The following is a 21,677-nucleotide window of genomic DNA, read 5'->3' as shown; positions in this document are numbered from 1 at the left end:
TAGGAAAATTTCCATTAGTTTAGGCACTTAAACTCAAGAATGACTACTTATGTATCTGTTCTCCTGCACGAACCATGTCTTTCTCATCTTTATATTCTCAATTCCAATTAAAGTACCCACAGTAAGTACTGAAAAGAAATAATTCTTGAATGAAGTAAGTGAATGCATGTAAGTATAATGTGTATGCCTTTTAGTATAAAACGGTAAGTCCTCATAAGTAGAAGCAAGCAAGCTTTCCTGCCCAGGAAGAATCCTGGAATTTTATGGCACTTCCCAAGCTTAGATACATTATCAAGGCTCCTACTTGTCCTGGGATCCCTGATTCCTAAACTGAGATTACTCATTCATTCAGAAAACTTACTGAGAACCTACTATGTTGCAGGCACCGCGTGTAGATGCTGGGGAAACAGCAGTGAGTAAACCAGATGTGTTCCCAGCCCTTGTGGAACTTACAGTCTGGTGAGTAAGATAGACATTAAATGCACAATCAATTATAAATCTTAACTGATTTCACTGAAGACCATTATTTCATTTAACAATTTTGATTAATACCCAAGTCCCACTCCTCTACAAATATCTTACTTTCATATGGCTCCTTATTTGCAAATATTGCCCAAAGTACTATGGCAAAGCTGTACACATCTGACTTCTCTGAGGGCTTTGCGTTGACATCGTTCAGATGCTCAGGGGCCATGTAGCAGAGGGTGCCGCCATTTTTCTTAGAGGTCCTGTTCACTTTCCTCCGCTCATTGTGTTCCTCTTTAGTCAGTTTACTCCACGTCTTAAAGGAAGCAACGCCAAGATCAGCTATCTGCAGAAGAGAGCAAACCAATGGGCTTGTTCTGTGAAGGCTATAAGCAAATCAGATTTCACTTTCAATTTTGGGCCTATCCAATAGACACGAGGTATAGTGAATCTTCCAGAAATGGCTGCACTAGATAGGTTTAAAACAGCTACTTCTGAACAGACTTATAGAAACTTTGTGTTTCCACAGGCATCTGGAAAATCTCCCCTAAGAAATGTCCATGTGAAATTCTGGTATCTCAGTTCTTATGCAATAAAACCAGGGCATTTGCTGGGGGGTGGGGGAAAGAGAAGAAAAGCAGAAGACACTGATGACATGAACAACAACAAAACATGTTTATCCTAATTCCTCCTTTACTCTGCATGTATTTTTTAATTACTTCTGAGGCTGGGGAAAAACTGTATTTTCTTTGCATCAGATTTGTGTAGCGGATGCTGACTGGGTACTGCACCTTTTCTCTTCCCAAGCGGTGTCCAGAAGCCCATGGCTGCGAATCTCTAAGGACTCCAAAGACACACTGAGGACAGGACTGTGCAGTTACTTGCTTTGAGTTGGTAGCCTGAAGCTAAGAGAAGATGGGATGGGGAGAAGGAGAAAAACCAACAAAAAAGCAGAGAGAAAAACACCAAGGTCAGATACAGAACAAAGAGAGAAGTGGCAGGGCAAAATGACAGAACAATACAGTTAAGAAGAAATCAAAGGGGACAGTTGCACTTTTGCCTCTAGGAATCCAAGCATTTGGGGATGAATGATTCTAACCCAGAACATAAGAGATAAGTTATTAATGTAACCTGCCTTTAAAGAATAGGAATACAAATCTGCCCGAGATGAGAACAAAGCGTCAGAAGCAGAATCCTCTAGTGGAGGGATGCCTGCGTAAGCAGTTCTTGAGTGCGAGCCCCAAATGCCACTTCCCCTTTCAGATGCTTGTGCTTGAATTCCTGCTGCCAAAGCCACTTCGATATTATGCTCCGCCTAGTTAAATCTTGCTCGAGTGAACACAAGAAAAATTCTGTCCCCTTGTTCCCTTTACTACAACGGAGAGGTTTCAAAAGGAAACTGATAAAAAAATGAATATGAAAGTAAATGAATAAATAAAAAATATAAACTCCATCAAGTCTGTATCTTTCTTTTCAATCCTTGAGAGAGCCTTTCAGCACCACTACCACCAGTTATAAGCTGAGCTAGGTCTTCCTTGACCCTGTACCATGTATAAAAATGGGTTTACAGTGGAGAATTAAAACTAAAATTACCCCCATCTTCTAGAAACCTTTAGATTATGGTTTACCTTAATGTGAAAGTCATCATCAACGAGGATATTTTCAGGCTTCAGGTCCTTGTGTATTACACCTTCTCCATGTAAGTAGCACATTCCTTCAATGGTCTCCATAATTATCCTTCCTTTCACAGAAAGAGGGATACTGATCTAAAATAAGCGATATTAAGTATATGAAATGAAAAGGGAATCAACCACACCAAAGTAACTGTTTCATTCAAGAATAGTGGGGTCTGAACTGAGGTTACAGTTACCAGGTTTCCTTCCATCATGCTCTGCAACGCTGCTGTTATTGTAAAACAAACCCTCTTTTTAGAAAGATTTCATCCCAGGTGCTAAGGGTATTACTGTTGTGCTTTGTCAGTGTAAAAATAAAACTTCTATGCCAATATAGTAATATATAAAAATGCTATAAAATTAAGCTCCTTGAGAACAAAACCTTAGAGTTATTATTATTATTTAGGATGTATCCTTACTACCGAGCATGGTGCCTGGAACATTTGTTGAAGTAATGGATAAATAAATATACAAAAAAACACAAATATGCTCTATAGTATACTAATGTGATACGCTACTATATATTAAATATGTGAACAATATTCATGGAAATATGTGTATGAAATGACGTTAAGAGAAAAAAGAATACAAGGAAATGCACTCTGATTACAAACATGGAAAAGTTAATCTATGAGATAACACGGTGTTAAAACAATGCTGAAGTGAATTTCGTATCTGTTTGGTGATTTAGTATCAGATACTTCAGGTCTTTGTAAAGTCTCAAGTCACTCTTACTTACAATGGTATTCTAGCTGTATGAACATCAATGCTAATACAGACGATACCAGTTTCTATTAGAGTGGTGAAACATTAGTTTTGCTTAACATTTAAAAGACAATAACAAACTGTGTGTGTGTAAGTCTCTAGTTTACAAACAGGCTGTTTCCTAAATATTTATGTGTATGCTAATTGTTGGTAAACAGAAAAAAAAATTTAAATGATGGAAGTCAGATTCCCAAGTCAACTCCCAAACCATATTTAACTCATGATGCAGCTGAACTACGCTATTAATAGCCTGATCACCACCATACAAAAAATTGCAGAAAAGATTTTCCTTTCTTCCTTGGTATACCTTTGGACTTAGGAAAAAGTTCTGAGCAAGCAAAGTGGATTCCCTTCTCATCCCTCTTTCTGCTTTGCTCCCTCATGTCCTCCTGACTTTATTCTTGAGCCTCAACTGATGCACTCCTCATCTTTGCATGATCCTGCAGAATGCCTCTTGTCCCAAATGACTTATCTCCCAATCAAAATGCCTACTGACTTCATGTGGCTGATCTTACCTAGTTTTGGGGAGAAGAGCAATCTGATCAAATTACAATACAACAGATATAAGTGATTATCTTTTATCCTTCCTATAGGTATTTGTGAGAGATGTCTGTGATTTAGAAGAATTGACATAGCTTTGGGCAGTTGGGTTGGGGGAGAAGAAGGGGAAAAGGGGGAATATTTGCCATAAAGGCAGTCATATCCCACCACTCCTACATGCAGTCTATGCTTTGGCTAAACCCAGCTATTTGCAGTTTCCCAAATTTGGCATACTCTCGTTCCTTTGCACGGGCCATTCTCTCTGCCTGGAACCTTATTCCCTAATTCTCTGCTTCAAAACCTCCACTTGCCCTTCAGACTTTGGCTCAAGCATCCTCCTTCTGGAATCCCTTCCTCTCTATCCCATGCTGGGGTGAGTGCCTCTCCTCTGTGTTCCCACAGCACACTGTGAGGCTGTCTATGGAACACCCTTATACCACCCCATTCACTTACTTATCTGGCCCCCATTACCTGTCTGGGTCAAATCTGCTATTGCTCCCTCAGCAACCAGCACAAGGCCTTGCTCTCAATAGGTACCTAAACTTTTCAAAAATGCTTTAAAGTTATTTGGTTTTGGTAAACAATTTTTATTTTCCTGTTTTAAGTCTTCTTTATCCAGTGTTGTTGCCTCTAATATTCTATACTTAACCTATAAATTTCTTAAATGATATCAAAGTGCAATCTTTAATATTCCATCTTCTCATACAGTCATCTATTGTGTACATCCTTTTTTCCATCAGTCAACATTTAACTATTATCCATTACGCATATACCCCATGTCAGACCATGTGCTCCGTGAAGACAGTGCCTATCTCTGAATTGTGGATCTTAGAATGTCTGACAAAAGCCAACTACAATACTAAGACATAGAGGGGACCCTCCAAGTGAGGGACACAGACACCTGTCTGCAGGGATTGAGAGGGGGCAAGAACACCTTCTGGAAAGTCAAGGGAGATTTAATGAGGGATGGACTTCAGAAAATCCAAAATATTTAGCAATTCACTTAGGGATATTTCACACCAACAAGCTACAGAAGAACACCATGATGATAACCACAACAGACAACCAGCACCCAAGTCGCTGTGCCTGGAGATGGCACGGAAAAGCTCTCTCTACCTCAGCTTTCAGCACACGCATCAGGTTGCCCTTCTCCATGTACTCCATCACGAGAGAGTAGTTTCCTTCTTCTATGATGATGCCCAGGAGCTTCACCACCCGGTTATGTCTCAGCCTGTGCATCATCTTGCCCTCCTCAAGGAGGGACTCGTTGTACCTGTGGAAGGGACAGGTGCTGTTAAGATGGGCAGAGTTAGCCCCTTTTCCCTTTGTGCTCCCCAAAAACACAGGATACACCTTCAACACGTCACATCACATGCTTTTGTCATTATTTGTGCACGTACTGATCTCTTCCAGGCACACACTACAAGCTTTAGAAGGCAGAGTAGTTTCTCGTTCATCTTTATATTCCTCCTTCCCAGTGACTGGAAGTGAGTGATCAAGAAATGTTAAATCGATGAATGAATGAACGAAAAGTAAATGAACAGCAGCAATGAAACGCAGCCAGAAAAAAGGGTTGTGGTGGACAATATAACAAAAAATGCAGCCTCTCTCTACAACCACTCTGGCAAGAGAGAGAGAAGTAATCCACTCCACCAATTGCTTTAGGGAGAGGGTTCCTGGAATCTCTAAATAATGAACCACATTTTTTTTCCTCCATACTTAGGGCTGGTTCTCACCAAAAATGTCAAGTAAATAAGTCTATCTTCACTGATGCCTTCCATTTTCTTTTCATTGCCTCCCTCATCACTGTCTATCTCCTTCCCTTTCTCTATTTCCTTCCCTTCATTTCTCTTCCATTATTTACTAGCTGTGAGCTCTTCACTAACCAACCTCAGAATCCTCATCAGCAGTGGAGGGATAATAATAACCACTTTGCAGGGTTATTTGACATGAAGCCCGTGTGCTGACACTTACATCATGGTCTGTCTCATCCTAGAGCCTGTGCCACTCTTATCCACGGCCTCGTCCTGCCCCTCTGCGATAACTGCCTCCCACGGCCAGCCCGTAATCTGGCCCCCCACCTCTGCCCCCACTCACTCGGTGCGCTTGGGCCCTGTGTACACCTTTTTCAGTATGACGAGTCCATGGGACCTGTGCAAACACAAAGACACCTTTCCGAAGCCCCCACTGTCTAGATACTCCTTCTCCAGGAAGTCACTAGATTTCATCTTAATGTCATCCAAGGACATGTCTGGTTTCCTTCTGAATGCTCAGAATGCCCAAAAATACACCACTTTTTTTTCCCTCGGAGCTGTGCCCTGTAAAGAAAACAAGAGGATATCTCAGTGCAAAAGAGTCATTATTCAAAAAACTTACATAAAGTTCCACCATATGCTTGGTGTGCCTTTACTTTCCGAGGAAAGATTTATAATCTCTAAGATGAACTGTTTTTCATATTGCCAAGAATCACAGAACACCACAAGTTTTATTCCTTAGACTTTCATTTCTGGCAACACAGAGGACAAAAGAGTTTTAAAAACCCTCTGGCTACAAAGGACCTACACAATCATGTCACTTAACAATAGGGATACGTTCTGAGAAACACGTTGTTAGGCGTCGTTGTGTGAACATCATGGAGTGTACTTACACAAACCTAGATGGTACAGCCTACTGCACACCTGGGCTATGTGGTACTAATCTTATGGGACCACCATCATATATGCGGTCCGTCACTGACCGAAATGTTGTGATGTGGCGCATGACTGTATATGTTGGACAACATAGTGCAAACATCCATTCAATTGCATAGCTAGGCTCAGTCTAAAGGAAAATAACTCCAGGGACTGAAACAGACAGGGTACTAGCCATGAGGCAGCAACCACAGGGTGGCTGCTATGAACGAATGTTTGTGTCCAACCCAAGACTCGTATGTTGAAGCTCTAACTCCAATGTGGTGTTAGGAGGTAGGGCCTTTAGGAGGCAATTAGGTCATGAAGGTGGAGACCTCAGCAACGAGATTAGTTATAAAAGACATGATAGAACTTTCTCTCTCTCTCTCTCTCTCCACTATGTGAGGAACAATGAGAGGATGGCCACCTGCAAACCAGGAAGCGGGCCCTCACCAGGCACTGGATCTGCCGGGGCCTTGATCTTGGAACTCCAGTCTACAGACTGTGAGAAATAAATGTCCATTGTTTAAGCCACCCCATCTATGGTAATTTGTTATAGCAGCCAAACTGACTAAGACAGTGGCCCTGAAGGGCACTGCCAACCTCGACATCCAAAGGTCCAGGTTTAAAACCCAGCCAAGGACAGGAGTTGAGGTCAGGGCATGCAAGAAAAGAGGGCTGGAACAAAGACTCTTCCGTTAAGATGGCACTCCTCAATCTGTTACCCTACCCCTCAACTAAAGGATGGACTAGAAGAAAAGCAGTCCACTAACAAAGAAACTTGATGGTCTTAGACCGGGCATGGGGTATAAAAAGAAGTCTCCATGTGAATTCATAACCTTGGGCCTGTCTTCAAATAGATCTGGGCTTTGAATTTACACTCCTCTTATGGCCAGGATCCCCCAAACTAAGAACTTTTATATAGAAAGTGGTCACAGGCTGATGACATCCGTGGGTTACAAGGCTAAAGCAAACAAAACACTTTCAAGCCAGACCAGACAGGATTCCCACAAATAGAGCCTAACTTAACACGAGCTCCCTTTCCAAAATTATAAAACACAAAAGAAAAAGTTCACCATGAGCCAGATCCAGCAGATACAACAAAAAGCAGCATCAGCCACCAAAGAACTTCAGGTAATTAAATAACTGAATACCCTTAGAAAATAAACATATTTAAAGTAATTATGAACAAAAGAAGAAATCTGAAGAATATAAAAAGAAAAATGCACTATCTAAAAATAATACGAAGATGTGAAAAGGATGAGAATTTGGAGAATTTGTACATCAGTGCTATGAAGTATATAAGGTACACAATCTCAAAACAGAACTATTTTCCTCATCCTTCTTCCCTTCTTTCCTTCCATTCATTTTCCCCAAACTGAAATGAAGAATAAAAATCCCGAGGGACCACAATGAAATACCACCACACACCCACCAGAACATCCAAAATTAAAAAGGCTGATCCCACTAAATACCTAAAGACATGAAGCAACTGGAATTCTCATGCACTGGTGGTGGGAGTGTAAAATGGTATAATCACTTTGACAAAAGTTCTGGCAGTTTCTTATAAAACTAAACATACATCTACACTATGATCAAGCAGTTCTAATCCCAAGAGAAATGAATATACATGTCCCAAAAGACTTGTACAATGTTCATAGAAGCTTTATTCATGACAGCCCCAAACTGGAAACAGTTATCCATCAATAGGAGAATGGGATAAAACTGTGCTATATTCATACAGTGGAATACTACTCAGCAATAAAAAGCAATGAACTACTAATACACACGACAAAGTGGGTGAGTCACAAAAACATTATGCTGAGTAAAAGAAGCGTTCTACAAAAGAATACATACTGTATGATTCCATTTATAAGAAGTTCTAGAACAAATTAATCTATGTTGGAAAAGGAACACTGGTTGCCCAGGGACAGGGTCAGGATTGAGTGGGATGGGGCAGGAGGGAACTCGCTGTAGTGATCATGATGTTCTATCAGCTCAGTGGAGGTTAGGGTTACACAGGCATAAGCATCTGTCAATACTCAGCAAATCTATTCTTAAGAATTACAGGTAAATTTTACATCAAAAGAAAAATAAGTAAACATATTGAACTCTAGTTAGTAGTATACATGCTGAAATATTTAGAAGAAAGTGTACTGGTATCTGGAATTTACTTTGCAGATAGAATGGTGGATGGAGAGAGGGATAAGGAGATGAACAGTTATGTGATAAAGCAAGCAGTGTAAAATGATATAGATGGTAGATATACGAGAGTTCACTGTAAAATCTTTTTAATTTTTAGGTTTTTTTTGCTTCTACATTTTTATTGTAGAAGGGTGTAGAGGGTATTATATACTCCTCACCCAGTTTCTCCTAATAGTACATTTGTCAAAACTGAGAAACCAACAATGGTACGTTACTATTAACTAAACTCTCTCCTTTTTTAAATTTTTCTACTAATGTCCTTTTTCTGTTCCAAGATCCAGTCCAGGATACCACATTGCATTATTTATTTGCGTGGACCCCCTTCACCCATTTCTCCCACGCCCCACTCTCTGTTGCTGGCAACCACCACCAATCTGTTCGCTGTATCTATGAGCTTCCACATATAAGGGAGATCATATGGTATTTGTCTTTATCTGACTTATTTTACTTAGCATAATGCCCTTGTGGTCCATCCACCCATTGTTGCAAATGGCAAGACTTCATTATTTCTTATGGCTGAATAGTATTGTATCGTGTATATATTCCACAATTTCTTTATTCATTCATCCATTGATGGACACTTAGGTTGTCTCCATATCTTGGCTATTGTAAATAGTGCTGCATATATCTTTTCAAGTTAGAGTTTTCATTTTCTTGGCTAAATACCCAGAAGTGGAATTGCTGGATCATATGGTAGTTCTGCTTTTAATTTTTTGAGGAGCCTCCATACTGTTTCTACAGTGGCTGCACCAATTCACATTCCCATCAACAAGGCAGAGTTCCCTTTTCTCTACATCCTCACCAAGACTTGTTATTTCTCGTCTTTTTGATAACAGCCATTCCAACAGGCGTGAGGTGAGATCTCATGTGGTTTTGATTTGCATTTCCCTTATGATTAGTGATATCAAGCATCTTTTCATGTACCTGTTGTCCATCTGTATGTCTTCTTTGGAAAAATGCCTATTCAGATACTCTGCCCATTTTTTAATGATTGTTTTTTTTTTTGTTATTGAGCTCTTTATATATTTTGGATATATATATCTGACCCCTTATCAGATATGATTTGCAAATATTTTCTCCCATTCAGTAGGCTGCCTTTTTTATTTTGGGGATGGTTTCCTTTGCTGTGCAGAAGCCTTTTAGTTTGATATAGTCCCACTTGTTTATTTTTGCTTTTGCTATCAGATTCAAAAAATCATTGCTGAGACTTATGTCAAGAAGCTTACCACCTGTGTTTCCTTCAAGGAGTTTTATGGTTTTGAGGTCTTATGTTAAGTCTTTAATCCATTTTGAGTTAATTTTTGTGTATGGTGTAAGGTAGTGGTCCAGTTTCCTTATTTTGCACGTGGTTGTCCAATTTTTCCAACATCATCTATCAAAGACACTGTCCTTTTCCCATGGTATATTCTTGGCTCCTTTGTCATGAATTAATGACCATATATGCATGGGTTTACTTCTGGGCTCTCTATTCTGTTCCATTGATCTGTCTGTTTTTATGCCAATACCATACTGTTTTAATTACTGTAGCTTTGTAATAGAGTTTGAAATCAAGGAGTGTGATGCCTCCAGCTTTGTTCTTCTTTGTCAAGATTGCTTTGGCTATTCAGGGTCTTTTGTAGTTCCATATAAATTTTGGGATTGTCTGTTCTATTTCTGTGAAAAATGCCATTGCAATTTTGACAGGGATTGTATTGAATCTGTAGATTGCCTTGGGCAGTATGGACATTTGGACATTTTAACAATATTAATTGTTCCAATCCATGAGCACAGAATGGATTATTTTCCATTTATTTGTGCCTTCTTCAATTTCTTTCCTTAATATTATGTAGTTTTCAGTATACAGATATTTAACCGTGGTTAAATTTATTTCTAGGTATTTTATTCTTTTTGAGGCAATTGTAAATGGGACTTTTTCCTTAATTTTTCTTGCTGATAGTTCATTATTAGTGTATAAAAACACAGCAGACTTTTGTGTATTGATTTTGCATCATGTAACATTACTGAATTTATTAGTTCTAACAGTCTTTTGATGGAGTCTTTAGGATTTTCTATGTATAATATCATGTCTTCTAAAATAGTAACAGTTTTACTTCTTCCCTTTGAATCTGGGTTCCTTTTATTTCTTTTTCTTGCCTAATTGCTCTAGCTAGGACTTCTAATACTAACATTGAATAAAAGTGGCAAGGGTGGGCATCCTTGCCTTGTTCCTGATGTAACATCTTTTTAACTTTGCACTTTGAAATTTTTCATAATAAAATGTTGAGGAGGAAGGAGTTAAAAAAAAAAGTACCTGGAGGGATTTCTTAAAATTCCTAGGCTGACAGCAGTCTTATGCAGTGGCCTGCTGCAGTCTGGCTCAGGTAACCAATCTTCTACACCTTGTACAAAGGCTGTGGGTGGGCCCTGGCACCCCAAAAAAGCTCACATATCAGCACAGTAGACAAGGCTATGGGCCATCTTCCTGTAACACAAGACACTGCCACACAGGAAGTACCCTCTAGGAAGAAACATGTCTGTGAGGCAGAGACGGGGGGGCGGCTACACAGATAAAGGGCATGAAGATTGAGGGGATGGGAGTGAGGCAGGCATCAAAGGTGAGGTGGCAGAAGCCATAATGATGGTGGAAAGAGCCAGGACTTTCTCTTTTATGAACTTCAGCTCTACAATTTATTAGCCCTGTGACTTGGGTAACTTACATAAGCCTCAATTTCCTCATTTGCAAAACTGCCTCATAGGACTGGTAAAAATTATATAAGACAAAATATGCGAAAACACATTTGTTGTCTGCTTTATGGTTCTGGCTATGGTTGGCCCAGCAGCCCACATTTATCTCGTTACACTGGGCTTTGAGAATGCCAATACACAGCTAGGATCACTCTGCTCAGCAATTCTCTACTGACCAATCCTTGCGAGAATGAGGGGGTTTGAGGGAGACAGAGTAATATGCGCCACTCTCCCCTGCAACCCTCTTAGGGCACTTTCTTCTCCTGGCTAGGTGCTGCTCATCCTTCAGGTCTCAGCGAAATGTCATTTCCTCAGTCTTCCATCCTAAATTTTCTCATAAGACACTTTCACAGTACCCTGTACTTCTCCCTTGAAACAGTTAAGACAGCTCTAATTCAAGAATTGTTTCTAATTAAGCTCACAGAAGGCAGGAAACTGTCTTGCACACTGTCTACAGTACCTAGCACAGAACCTGACATATAGCAGTTGATCATTAAATGGACAATTATTTTAAAATAAGGACTATTTAATTGCCCCAAAATAAAGCATACAGTTAAATGAATTACAGCACATTCATAAGATGGAATATTATATAGCCATTCAAAATTGTAGTCTGTAAAAATGATATATATATATATATATCATATATATCCATATAGTCATCTGCATGTGTGTGTGTGTATATAGACACACACACACATAGATGGCTAGATATACATATAGATCTATGAACAGAAAAAGAGAGACACCAAAATGTTAGCAAGGATTATATCTGGATGGTAGGGTGATTTTTACTTTCTTCTTTACACTTTTATTACATTTTCCAAATTTTCTAAAATGAATGCAAATTACATCTATAATAAAAACTATCTTCTAAAGGGAATAATTCCTTCATGCAGTAGTTCTTTATTCTCAGGAATTGAATCAGAGATGCTGATAATGTACAGGATGTTCCCAGTGACATTACATAGAACCACAAAAGCAGATAAAACAATTTACACATACAGAGGTGAGACCAAGTTATGACCCACCCACATTCTGAAATATATATAGCAGTTTTCAAAAATGATGTTGAATATGAATGTTTAATAACATAAAAAAAAACACTCACAAAGAAACAGGAAGAAATTATAACTATGCCCGCCAGTTTGGGTACAGGATTTCAGTTTTATAAGGAGTTCTATTTGTATCTCTCCTTCAGCCCAGGTCTTCTCTCCTCAAATTTGCCGAGACCAACCAGGATTTGCAGTGCATCCTGCCAGCATGATGGCTCTCAGAGAAAGGAGGTCTCCAGGTGGGCTGCTGCGCATTGTGAGCTTGGCTCTGGACTCATCAGTTCTCCTTACAGTCTTGCAGTTCGCTGGTTTAGTCTGATCTTATTTAATCTTTTTTTTTCTTTTTGGTGAGGAAGACTCGCCCCAAGCTAACATCTCTTGCCAATCTTCCTCTTTTTTTGCGTGAAGACTAGCCCTGAGCTAACATCTGTGCCAGTCTTCCTCTATTTTGTACACGGGTCGCTGCCACAGCATGGCAGATGAGTGGTGTAGGTCTGTGCCTGGGATCCGAACCTGCGAACCCAGGCCACCAAAGCAGAGTGCTCCTAACTTAACTGGCCCCTGATCTTATTTAATCTTATGCATGGTTTCCCATGATTCTTTTTGTTTTTACTGTTTGCCCTCCCCTTTTCCCCATGAAAAATTCAACTTCGCAAGCACTGAATATCTTAGGAAGGCCTTATGAGTGGTTTAGATACCCAAGAGTCACTAAAAAAAAAGCGTAGGCAGGTAGAAAACCACATCATAAAGCCATATTACAGAGTAATTAACGAAACACACTGGCCTATTATATCATGTTATGATACCTAATTTCAACTAATAATGTAATTGTGTCCATTTTAATGGGATTTCTTAATGTTTTGCATAAATGGATATTAATTCAGGGACTCAGAGAAGCAAATTTTTTTCCACTAAAATTAACTGAAAATTCCAAGAAATTTCACAAACAAATTACTTTCTAAGGCAGGATAAATCTATATATCAAAATATTTATATCAATTTTGTTTGTCAATTATACATCAATAAAACTGGTGAAAAATATAAATAAATAATAATTAATACCAAAAAGCCAGACAGAATTAATTTATGCTACTAACAGTCAGGACAGCAGTTAGTTACGTGGGAGACAGGAGGCAGTGAAGGATAGGAGGCTTCAGGAGTGATGGCAATGTTCTATTTCTTGACCTGAGTAACGTTCACTTTGTGATACTTCATAGAGCTATACAGTTATGATTTGTGCACTTTTCTGTACATGTCATACTTCAATAAAAAAGTTTTAAAAAAAATATTCATAGTTACCTTTCAGTGGTAGAGGACTGTTTTTTCAATTTTTCAATGATGACCACATATAATGAGTCTGACAGAAAATGTTGGTTGCCTACTTTCATTACCCCCCTTCTTACCTGCTAACAGAATTCTGATTTTACTCAGGTATCCAACATGGACTTCTCTAAGGTTCTCTGATTATTGCAGCTTGATGCTTTGCCCCAGATAAACAAGAGGTCTCAGCAAGCAAGAGCCAAATGATGAGCAACAGACTAGACTGAAAGAGTTTAACCAAGCATTATCATGTACACTGGCACATGATGAGCCCATGAAGTTTTATTATCATCATTCCAATTTACAAATAAAGAAACTAAAATTTAGAATTAAATGATTCATCTAAAATGGCAGATCCTGGAACTGAACCTTCACCTCTTCACGCAAACTTCCACTACTGATTCACTAACACTTGCTACTTCTCTAGATAGCAAACGATAAATCTGTCTTTGTTAAAATCAGATGCAAAGACCTAATCTTACAGCCTTGCTCACCTACAGTCAATGAGTTACGCTACGTTCAGAAACATGGGGAATGTACAAACTAAATTTTAAAAACATACGGTTCAAAATGAATATTCTACAGGTTAGTACACAATCATTTTTGCAAGAGTATAATATCCGACCAAAGCATGGGACACTATTTTCAAACTCCCAGATCATATTGGTGGTATTAACATGTTATGGATTAATAAGCACCAAATAATAGTTTGTAATTTTGGAAGTTGATATTTTAGGAATTTTTATTAATTCTCAACATTCACAATCCTGAAAGTACAACATATCTCTGGTCCTCAATATAGTGCAGAGGAAAACGAAAATTATAGTTAAACGTTATTGCTGTTTTATCAGTAATAATAACGATGATACACCCCAAATTTTAAGTAAGTTTAATCTTTGCTTTGTGTTTAGATGAGCTGTGGTTTTCCACATTTATAATTGACCACAATTTCCTCCTTACTCTTGCATCTACCTGGTGGTTACAAAATGCAAATCAAATCACTCTACATCCCAAAGTTCACTCTGTGCCTTGGTTTCTTCCAGTGTAAATCAGGGAAGAATTAAAGGTGGTCTAAAGACCAAAGGACTTCTGCAAAGTTAGTTGATTATTATAGCCTCAGACTCTGTATAAGATAAACAAGAGCTCTGAGCAAAGAAGAGCCAAATGATCAGCAAGACACAAAGAAACGAACAACACCCCCCATTTCCTTGTGGGGTTTTGTCAAATGCTTAGGAGAGGAGAATGTAGCTCAGCCTCTTCACAACCCTGAAGAGAATCTGCAGCACTTCACAAAAGCAAATGCCACCGACCACTGAAGAGGGCTCCTAGAGTTATGACAGGCATCCCTTTGTCGCTCTGGCTGTCGACCCTTCTTTCTCATCTGCCAACTCACTTCCAAGATTATGCGGAAAAGCTTTTGATTGTACTGGCAACCCGCTGCGGCCCCAAGTGCAGGAGTAAAAGCCCTTTGCAGAGGGTTGGTAAGAAGTCCCAGCCGGAGATATCCACCTAACCCTATTACGGCAGGAGCATACACTACTGTATCTTAATGATACTGCAATAAAAACCCATCATCCCTACCAAAACAACAACAACGATAACAACAAGGCCCCAACGTCACACTGTTATCGGGGCGCGAGGGCAGGTCTCCGCCCCTCTATGGATTTACACCTAAACCTCCGCGAAGACGAAGCCAGGCTGGACCTCGGACAGTCAGCTGTCTCCCGCCCGACTTCCGGGAACGCCACTGGCCTTCCCACCGCCCGACTTCCGGAAACGCCAGGGGCCTTCCCACCGCCCGACTTCCGGGAACGCCCCGGGCCCCGCCCACCACCCACCGGGCCCACGCCCGGGCTGACGGCCGGGAGCTCAGTCGCCCTCCCGCCGCCGCGGGCCGGGTCAGGAAGTCCCGCCCGCCCGGACGCCGCTCTCGCGGAAGCTGGGCGCCGCCGCCACTGCCTGCGCGCAGACGCACCCGAGCGCGATTTACTTTCGCTTCCGCGGTCAACTTCCCTAGGCCCGGGCGAGGGGAGAGCGGCGGCGGGGGAGTCAGGCAGGACTCCGCCGCGGCAGCACGCCCGAGCCTGACGAGGGGGTCACTGGGCGCGGAGCTCGGCGGGCTCGGGGAGACCGGGCCGCAGAGTGGCCGCCCCGCCCCGCTCACCGCGCCCGGCTCCGTGGGCCTGCCGTCCGGCGCGCGTCCAGCCGCGGCCCGCGCTCCCTCGCCCGCTGGACAGCGCGCCCGGGCGCCGCGAGTGTGGGCCCCCAGGGACCGCCGCGTCCGGGAGCCGGTCCGCTGTCCGCGCCGTTTCTCTTCGAGTGAGTGAGCTCGGCCGGCGGGAGGGCGTGGATTGCTCGCTCCGCCCCTGCCCCTGCTCCTGCCCCGGAGGAGGACCGGGCGAGCGCCCGCCCCTCGCCAGCGGGGCCTGGTACCCACGTTTAAAATCCCGGTGATCTGTCAGCCTAAGGGTTGCGGCTTTACTTTGTTTTAAAGCGAGCTGGGAGACCGAAAGAAAAGAGGAAACGTCACCTAGTCATAGAAACCTCCGCGGCGGAGAGGCAGCTTGGCCTAGCGGAACACGCTGGGTGAATTACCCAGGGGAATCTGAGCTCTGCTGCAGGCAAATTACCGTTCTTTTACCTTTCTTCACCTCCAAAGTGGGGATAATAACATCTCTGCGGGGCTGTAGAGGAAGAAATGTGATATTTATTTTGCAGCTCTTTAAAATAGCCATTGGGAAGTCTCAGGCAAAATAGGAAATGCTTGCTATAGTGTTATGTTAGAAAGCAAATTATATGCTCAGCATGATTACATATTGTAAAAAGATTTATACGTAAAGAGAATGAGAAGCCACAAACTGGGAGTAAATGTTTGCAAAAGACGTATCTGATAAAGGACTGTTACCCAAAATACACTACAAACTCCTAAAACTCAACAATAAGAAAAGGAATAACCCAATTAGAAAATGGGCAAAAGGTCTGAACAGACACATCATCATACAGATGGCAAATAAGCATGGGAAAAGATGCTCAACCTTGTAGGTCATTAGAGAATTGCAAATTTGAAAAACAATGAGATACCACTACATACCTATTAGAATGGCTAAAGTCCAAAACACAGACAACACCAAATGTTGGTGAGGATGTGGAACAATAGGAATTCCCATTCATTGTTGGTGTCAATGCAAAATGGTGCAGCACTTTGGAAGAAAGTTTGGCGGTTTCTTAAAAAGCTAAAAATGGTCTTACCATAGGATCCAGCAATCACATGCCTTGGTATTTACCCAAATGAGTTGAATGCTTATGTCCATACAGAATCCTGCACATTAATGTTTATAGCATCTTTATACATAATTGCCAAAATTTGAAGGCAACCAATATGTCCTTCAGTAGGCGAATGGACAAAAACGCTGTGATCCATCCATACAATGGAATATCATTCAGCACTAAAAAATGAGCTATCAAGCCACAAAAAGACATGGAGGAACCTTAAAGACTTATTTCTAAGTGAAAGAAGCCAATCTGAAAAAGCTATATAATGTATGATTCCAACTATATGACATCGTAGAGAAGGCAAAGTTATGAAGACAGTAAAAAAAAAAGTCAGCAGTTGTCAGGTTTGCAGGACGATGGATGAATAGGCGGAGCAAAGGCGATTTTTAGGGTAGTGAAACTACTGTGTATGATACTATAATGGTGGATACATTATATATTTGTCAAAACCCATAAGTGTACAACACAAAGGGTGAAACCTAATGTAGACTCTAGCCTTTGGTTGATAATAATGTGTCAGTGTTGGTTCATTGATTGTAACAAACATACCACACTGGTGTAGGTCGTTGATGGTGGGAGAGGCTTTGTGTGGGGGCGGGGGATAGAATATGTGGGAACTCTGTTCTTTCCACTCAGTTTTGCTGTGAAACTAAAGCTGTTCTAAAAAATAAAGTTATTAATTTTTTAGAAAAGATATACACACATAAAAAAAGTGAAAGGGGTACTTATTCATTCAACAAACATTTCTGGCTATGCCAAGCAGGAGCTAGATACAAGAGTATCTGGTGGTAGATACAAGTGATTCATAGATATATACAAAGCACCTGTTCTAGGCACTAAAGACTCAGTTGTGAATAAGTCAGACAAAAATCTCTACCTTTGTGGAGCTTACATTCTAGGGGGGATATTGGAAAAAACAAAAACAACAAAATAAATGCGTGAACTAGTTGGTTAGTGGTGAGCCCTGAGAGAGTAAAAGCACAAAGCTGGGTAGGAGATGTGCATGTATGTGTGGGGAGCATATCAGAATTTTAGATGGAGTGACCAGGAAAGATACCACTGAGAAGGCTTGAGTAAACAACTAAAGCTAGTGAGGGAGGGAGCCATGAGGACATGTTGGGAACAAGCATACTGAGCAGGGAGGGAAGAGCAAGGGCAAAGGCTCGGGTGGGAGCACAGCAATGAGGTAGCTATGGAAGGAACAAGATAGAAAGTAGTAATAGAGGATGAGGTTGGAAAGGTAAGGCAGGGGGCTAGGGAGATTATGTGAGGCCTTTTAGGAAGTTTGCCTTTCACTCTGAATGAATTGGGGAGTCGTTGGAGGGTTTGTGCAGAAGAGAAGCATGCTCTAAATTACAATAGGATCAACTGGCTGCTGAGTTGACAATGTGCTGAAAGGAACAAGAGCAAAGAGGAAGATAAGTTTGGAGGTTATTACAGTCATGCAGACAGGAAGAGGATGGCTTGGACAAGAGTGATGGCAATGGAGGCAGCGAGAAGTCAGATTCTGGATGAAATATGAAGATGGAAGTGACAGGATTAGTTTAGAGATCAGAAACAAGGCGTGAGAAATGAGATAACTGGAAGGTTTTTGTCCTGAGCATAACTTGCAGGATGAAGTTGCTGTATACTGAGATGGGAAAGAATAGTGAGAACAGCAGGTTCTTGGAAATATCAGGAGCTCTGTTTGAACATGTTAATTTAAGATGTCTATTAAACATCCAGTTGGAGATGTCAAGTAGGTAAGTGGGTATATGAGTCTAGAGTTCAAGGAAGAGGTCCACGTTAGAAATACAAATTAGGAAGTCATCAACATGTGAATGATATGCTATAAGGCAAGATCATCAAGGGAGGTAATGAAGACAGAAAGGAAAAGAGGTCTGAGGAATGATCCTCCAGTGTTTAGAAGGTGGTGAGATGAAGAGGAGCCACCAGGGAAATGGGGAAACCAGGTCAGGGTGGAGGGGAGCCTTAAGAGGGTGATCAGGTGTGCCAAATGCTGCAAATATGTCAAGTAAGATGTGGACTGGGAATTCACCATTGGATTTGGTAACATGGAAATTGTCAATGACCATGACAATGTAAGTTTTAGTGGTATAGTGGGAACAAAAGCATGTTTGGAGTTTGTTGTTATGCTGTTATTCCGACTCCTAGAAACACTGTGTACAGCAGAGCAGAACCCTGTCTGGTCTTTTTGTGCCATCCTCTCACCTTCCGGCACTCTATCAGACAACACTCCGCTGCTATTCAGGGGTTTTCATGGCCAATTTTTTTGGAACTGGGTGGCTAGGTCCTTCTTCCTAGTCTGTCTAATCTGGAAGCTCTGTGGAAACCTGTCCACCATGGGTCACCCTGCTGGTATTTGAAATATTGGTGGCATAGCTTTCAGCATCACAGCAACATGCAGTCACCACAGTATGACAACCGACAGTGGGTGGTGTGGTTCCCTGAGCAAGAAACAAACCTGGCCATGGCGATGAGAGTGCCGAATCTTAACCACTAGACCACGAGGGCTGGCTGTTTGGAGTAGGTTCAAGAAAAAGCTGAAGGAGATGGGGAGGAAAATGAGAGACTGTGAGTATAGTTAGGTCTTTAAAGGAATTTTTCAGAAAAAGTAATTCAGATTAATAGGGTAGTAGCTGGAGGGAGAAGTAGAATAAAGAATATGTTAAGACCCCATATTTATTCCAAGATACTTTACAGCCCATTGGAGAAGCAATAATTCCATAAAAATAGAAATGTTATTTAATAAGGGTTATGATGGACGTATGTGCCAGGTGCTATGGCAACCAGCAAAGATTCTACTTGATAGGAAGAGAAACAGGAAAGACTTCACAAAGGAAGTCACACTTGGGTTGAATCCTAAAGTATGAGCAGAGGACTTCCTAGCCTGGTCTTGAAGAACATACAGAATGAATCTTTCCATTGAAAATAATAATGGAACATGGGCAAAATATATAAAATGACTGTTTGAAGGCACTGGAGAGAAACTAACACAGGGAGGACTCAAGAGGCTTCCGTCCTTGAGCAGGGGAAACAATATGAAGTGGCTTCTTGTTCATTCACCACAGCTTTTCTCTGAGGGCATTTCTCATTCCACACAAAGGATAATAGACCTGAGCAGAAAGTAGCCGTCTCACTGGTTGAGGAGTTTGGAACTTGAGGAGCAAAATCTCAGAGATAAGGGAACTATAGAGAAGTGACCCCAAAATTATCCATTGAAATTACAGTCCAGTGATTGGCTGAAGACTATACCACACATATGTAGGGACAGACTCCAAGAAAACCAGTAGGCAGGAGCAGACCAGAGGCTAAAAAGTTCCTCAGGATTTTCAGCAGCTTCATATTGCTAGGGAGATAGAGACTGGGATTCAAGCCCTATCAAACTGGAGGAGCCTTGGAAAATAGCCCAGGCTTTCTATTGATACCTCACATCACTAAGAGTCAGGAACATGCCTGTCTTAGCCTGCTTGGGCTGCCATAACGAAATACTATAGACTGGGTAGTTTAAACAACACATTTATTTTCTCACTGTTCCAGAAGCTGGAAGTCTGAAATCAGGAGACCAGCATGGTTGGTTTCTGATAAGGCCTCTCTTCCTGGCTTGTAGCTGGCCACCATCTCCCTGTGTGCTCACTCACATGATCTCTTCTTTGTGCACGCCTGGGGAAAGAGCAAGCTTGCTGGTGTCTCTTCTTACAAGGGTACATATCCCATTATGGGGGTTCCATCCTCTTGATCTCATCTAAACCTAATTACCTCCCAAGGGTCCCATCTCTAAGTACCATCACATTGGAGGTTAAGGCTTCAACATATGAATTTGGGAGGGGGACACAATTCAGTCCATAGCAATGCCCTCAAAGGAAGAACATGACCCAGGAATAAAGGCAAAATTGAAATAACCCAGCTTTGACAAAGCCAATCTCTAACCAACCTAAACAGAGCCATAGTAATTTGCTAGTAAACTGTTCACTTGCCATAGGAAACAATCCTTTTTGTTAAGGACATCACTCTGCACCTCTACACTTTCTCATAATGTCTGGCATCCAATAAAAAAGAAACATGCTTTAAAAAAATCGTAGAAATTATTAAAAAACAAGAGAAGAAAAGACAATAGAAATAGCACCACCAGTGATTCAGATATTAAGTAGTCAGACAGGGACTTAAAATAATTATGATGAATATTTTAAACAAAATAGATTAAAAGATGGAGAATCTCACCAGAATCTGGAAGCTGTTTAAAGAAAGTCAAATGGAGATTATAGAACCTGAAAAATATTATACTTGAAATTAAGAATCAAATAGATTGGTTTAATAGCAGATAAGAACAAATCATTAGTGAATTGGAAAGTAGGTCAGTAAAAAATATACATAGTGAAGAACAGAGAGAAAAATGGATTAAAAAAAAAAAAGCACAAGAGGGTCAGCCCTGGTGGCCTAGTGGCTAAGTTCAGCATGTTCCACTTTGGCAGCCTGGGTTTGGTTCCTGGTGCAGACCTACACTGCTCTGTTAGCAGCCATGCTGTGCTGGTGGCCCACATACTGAAAAATAGAGGAAGATTGGCATCGATGTTAGTTCAGGGTGAATCTTCCTCAGCAAAAAAAAAAAAAAAAAAAAGAAAAAAGTACAAGAGAGACATGGGACATGATGAGAAAATCAAATGTTTGTGCTATTGAAATACCAGAGGGAGAGAATAGTATAGAAGAAATAAATGAAAAATTGCCAAAGATTTTCCAAATTTAATGCAAAGCATTTAAACGACACATTCAAGAAACTCTACAAACCCATACAGGATAAATACAAGAAAAACCACACCTAGACATAGTATAGTCAGACAGCTGAAAATAAAGGCAAGAAGAAAATTTTAAAAGCGGCCAGAGAAGAAAGACATATTACCTTTAAGACAGTATCAGCAATACAGATGACTAATTTTTCAACAGAAATTGAAGACAGTGAATTGTCATCTTTAATGTACTGACAGGAAAGA

At 40.9% G+C, this 21,677-nt stretch overlaps 1 protein-coding gene across 4 annotated transcripts in view; it reads right to left on the bottom strand.

Moving 5' to 3' along the window:
* RIPK1 (receptor interacting serine/threonine kinase 1) overlaps positions 1-15,700 on the bottom strand; it is a 41,863-nt gene extending 26,163 nt beyond the window's left edge. Inside the window, exons 1-5 of one of the 4 annotated variants that reach the window (XM_087437930.1) lie at positions 15,581-15,700; positions 5,541-5,761; positions 4,560-4,716; positions 2,094-2,231; positions 583-811 (exon numbers count right to left, since the gene is read on the bottom strand). In XM_087437930.1, the coding sequence (XP_087294056.1) occupies positions 583-811; positions 2,094-2,231; positions 4,560-4,716; positions 5,541-5,692 (676 nt within the window). In that variant the 5' untranslated portion in view covers positions 5,693-5,761; positions 15,581-15,700. The other 3 variants (XM_004432163.3, XM_087437929.1, XM_087437931.1) reach the window with 3 other exon arrangements.
* Between the last annotated feature and the right edge of the window lie 5,977 nt (positions 15,701-21,677).

This window comes from Ceratotherium simum, chromosome 13 (genome assembly GCF_057802395.1).
Source record: "Ceratotherium simum simum isolate JZ-2026a chromosome 13, ASM5780239v1, whole genome shotgun sequence".
Taxonomy (NCBI): Eukaryota; Metazoa; Chordata; class Mammalia; order Perissodactyla; family Rhinocerotidae; genus Ceratotherium; species Ceratotherium simum.
Note: the sequence above shows the minus strand (reverse complement) of the source record. Positions and strands in the feature narration are given on the sequence as shown.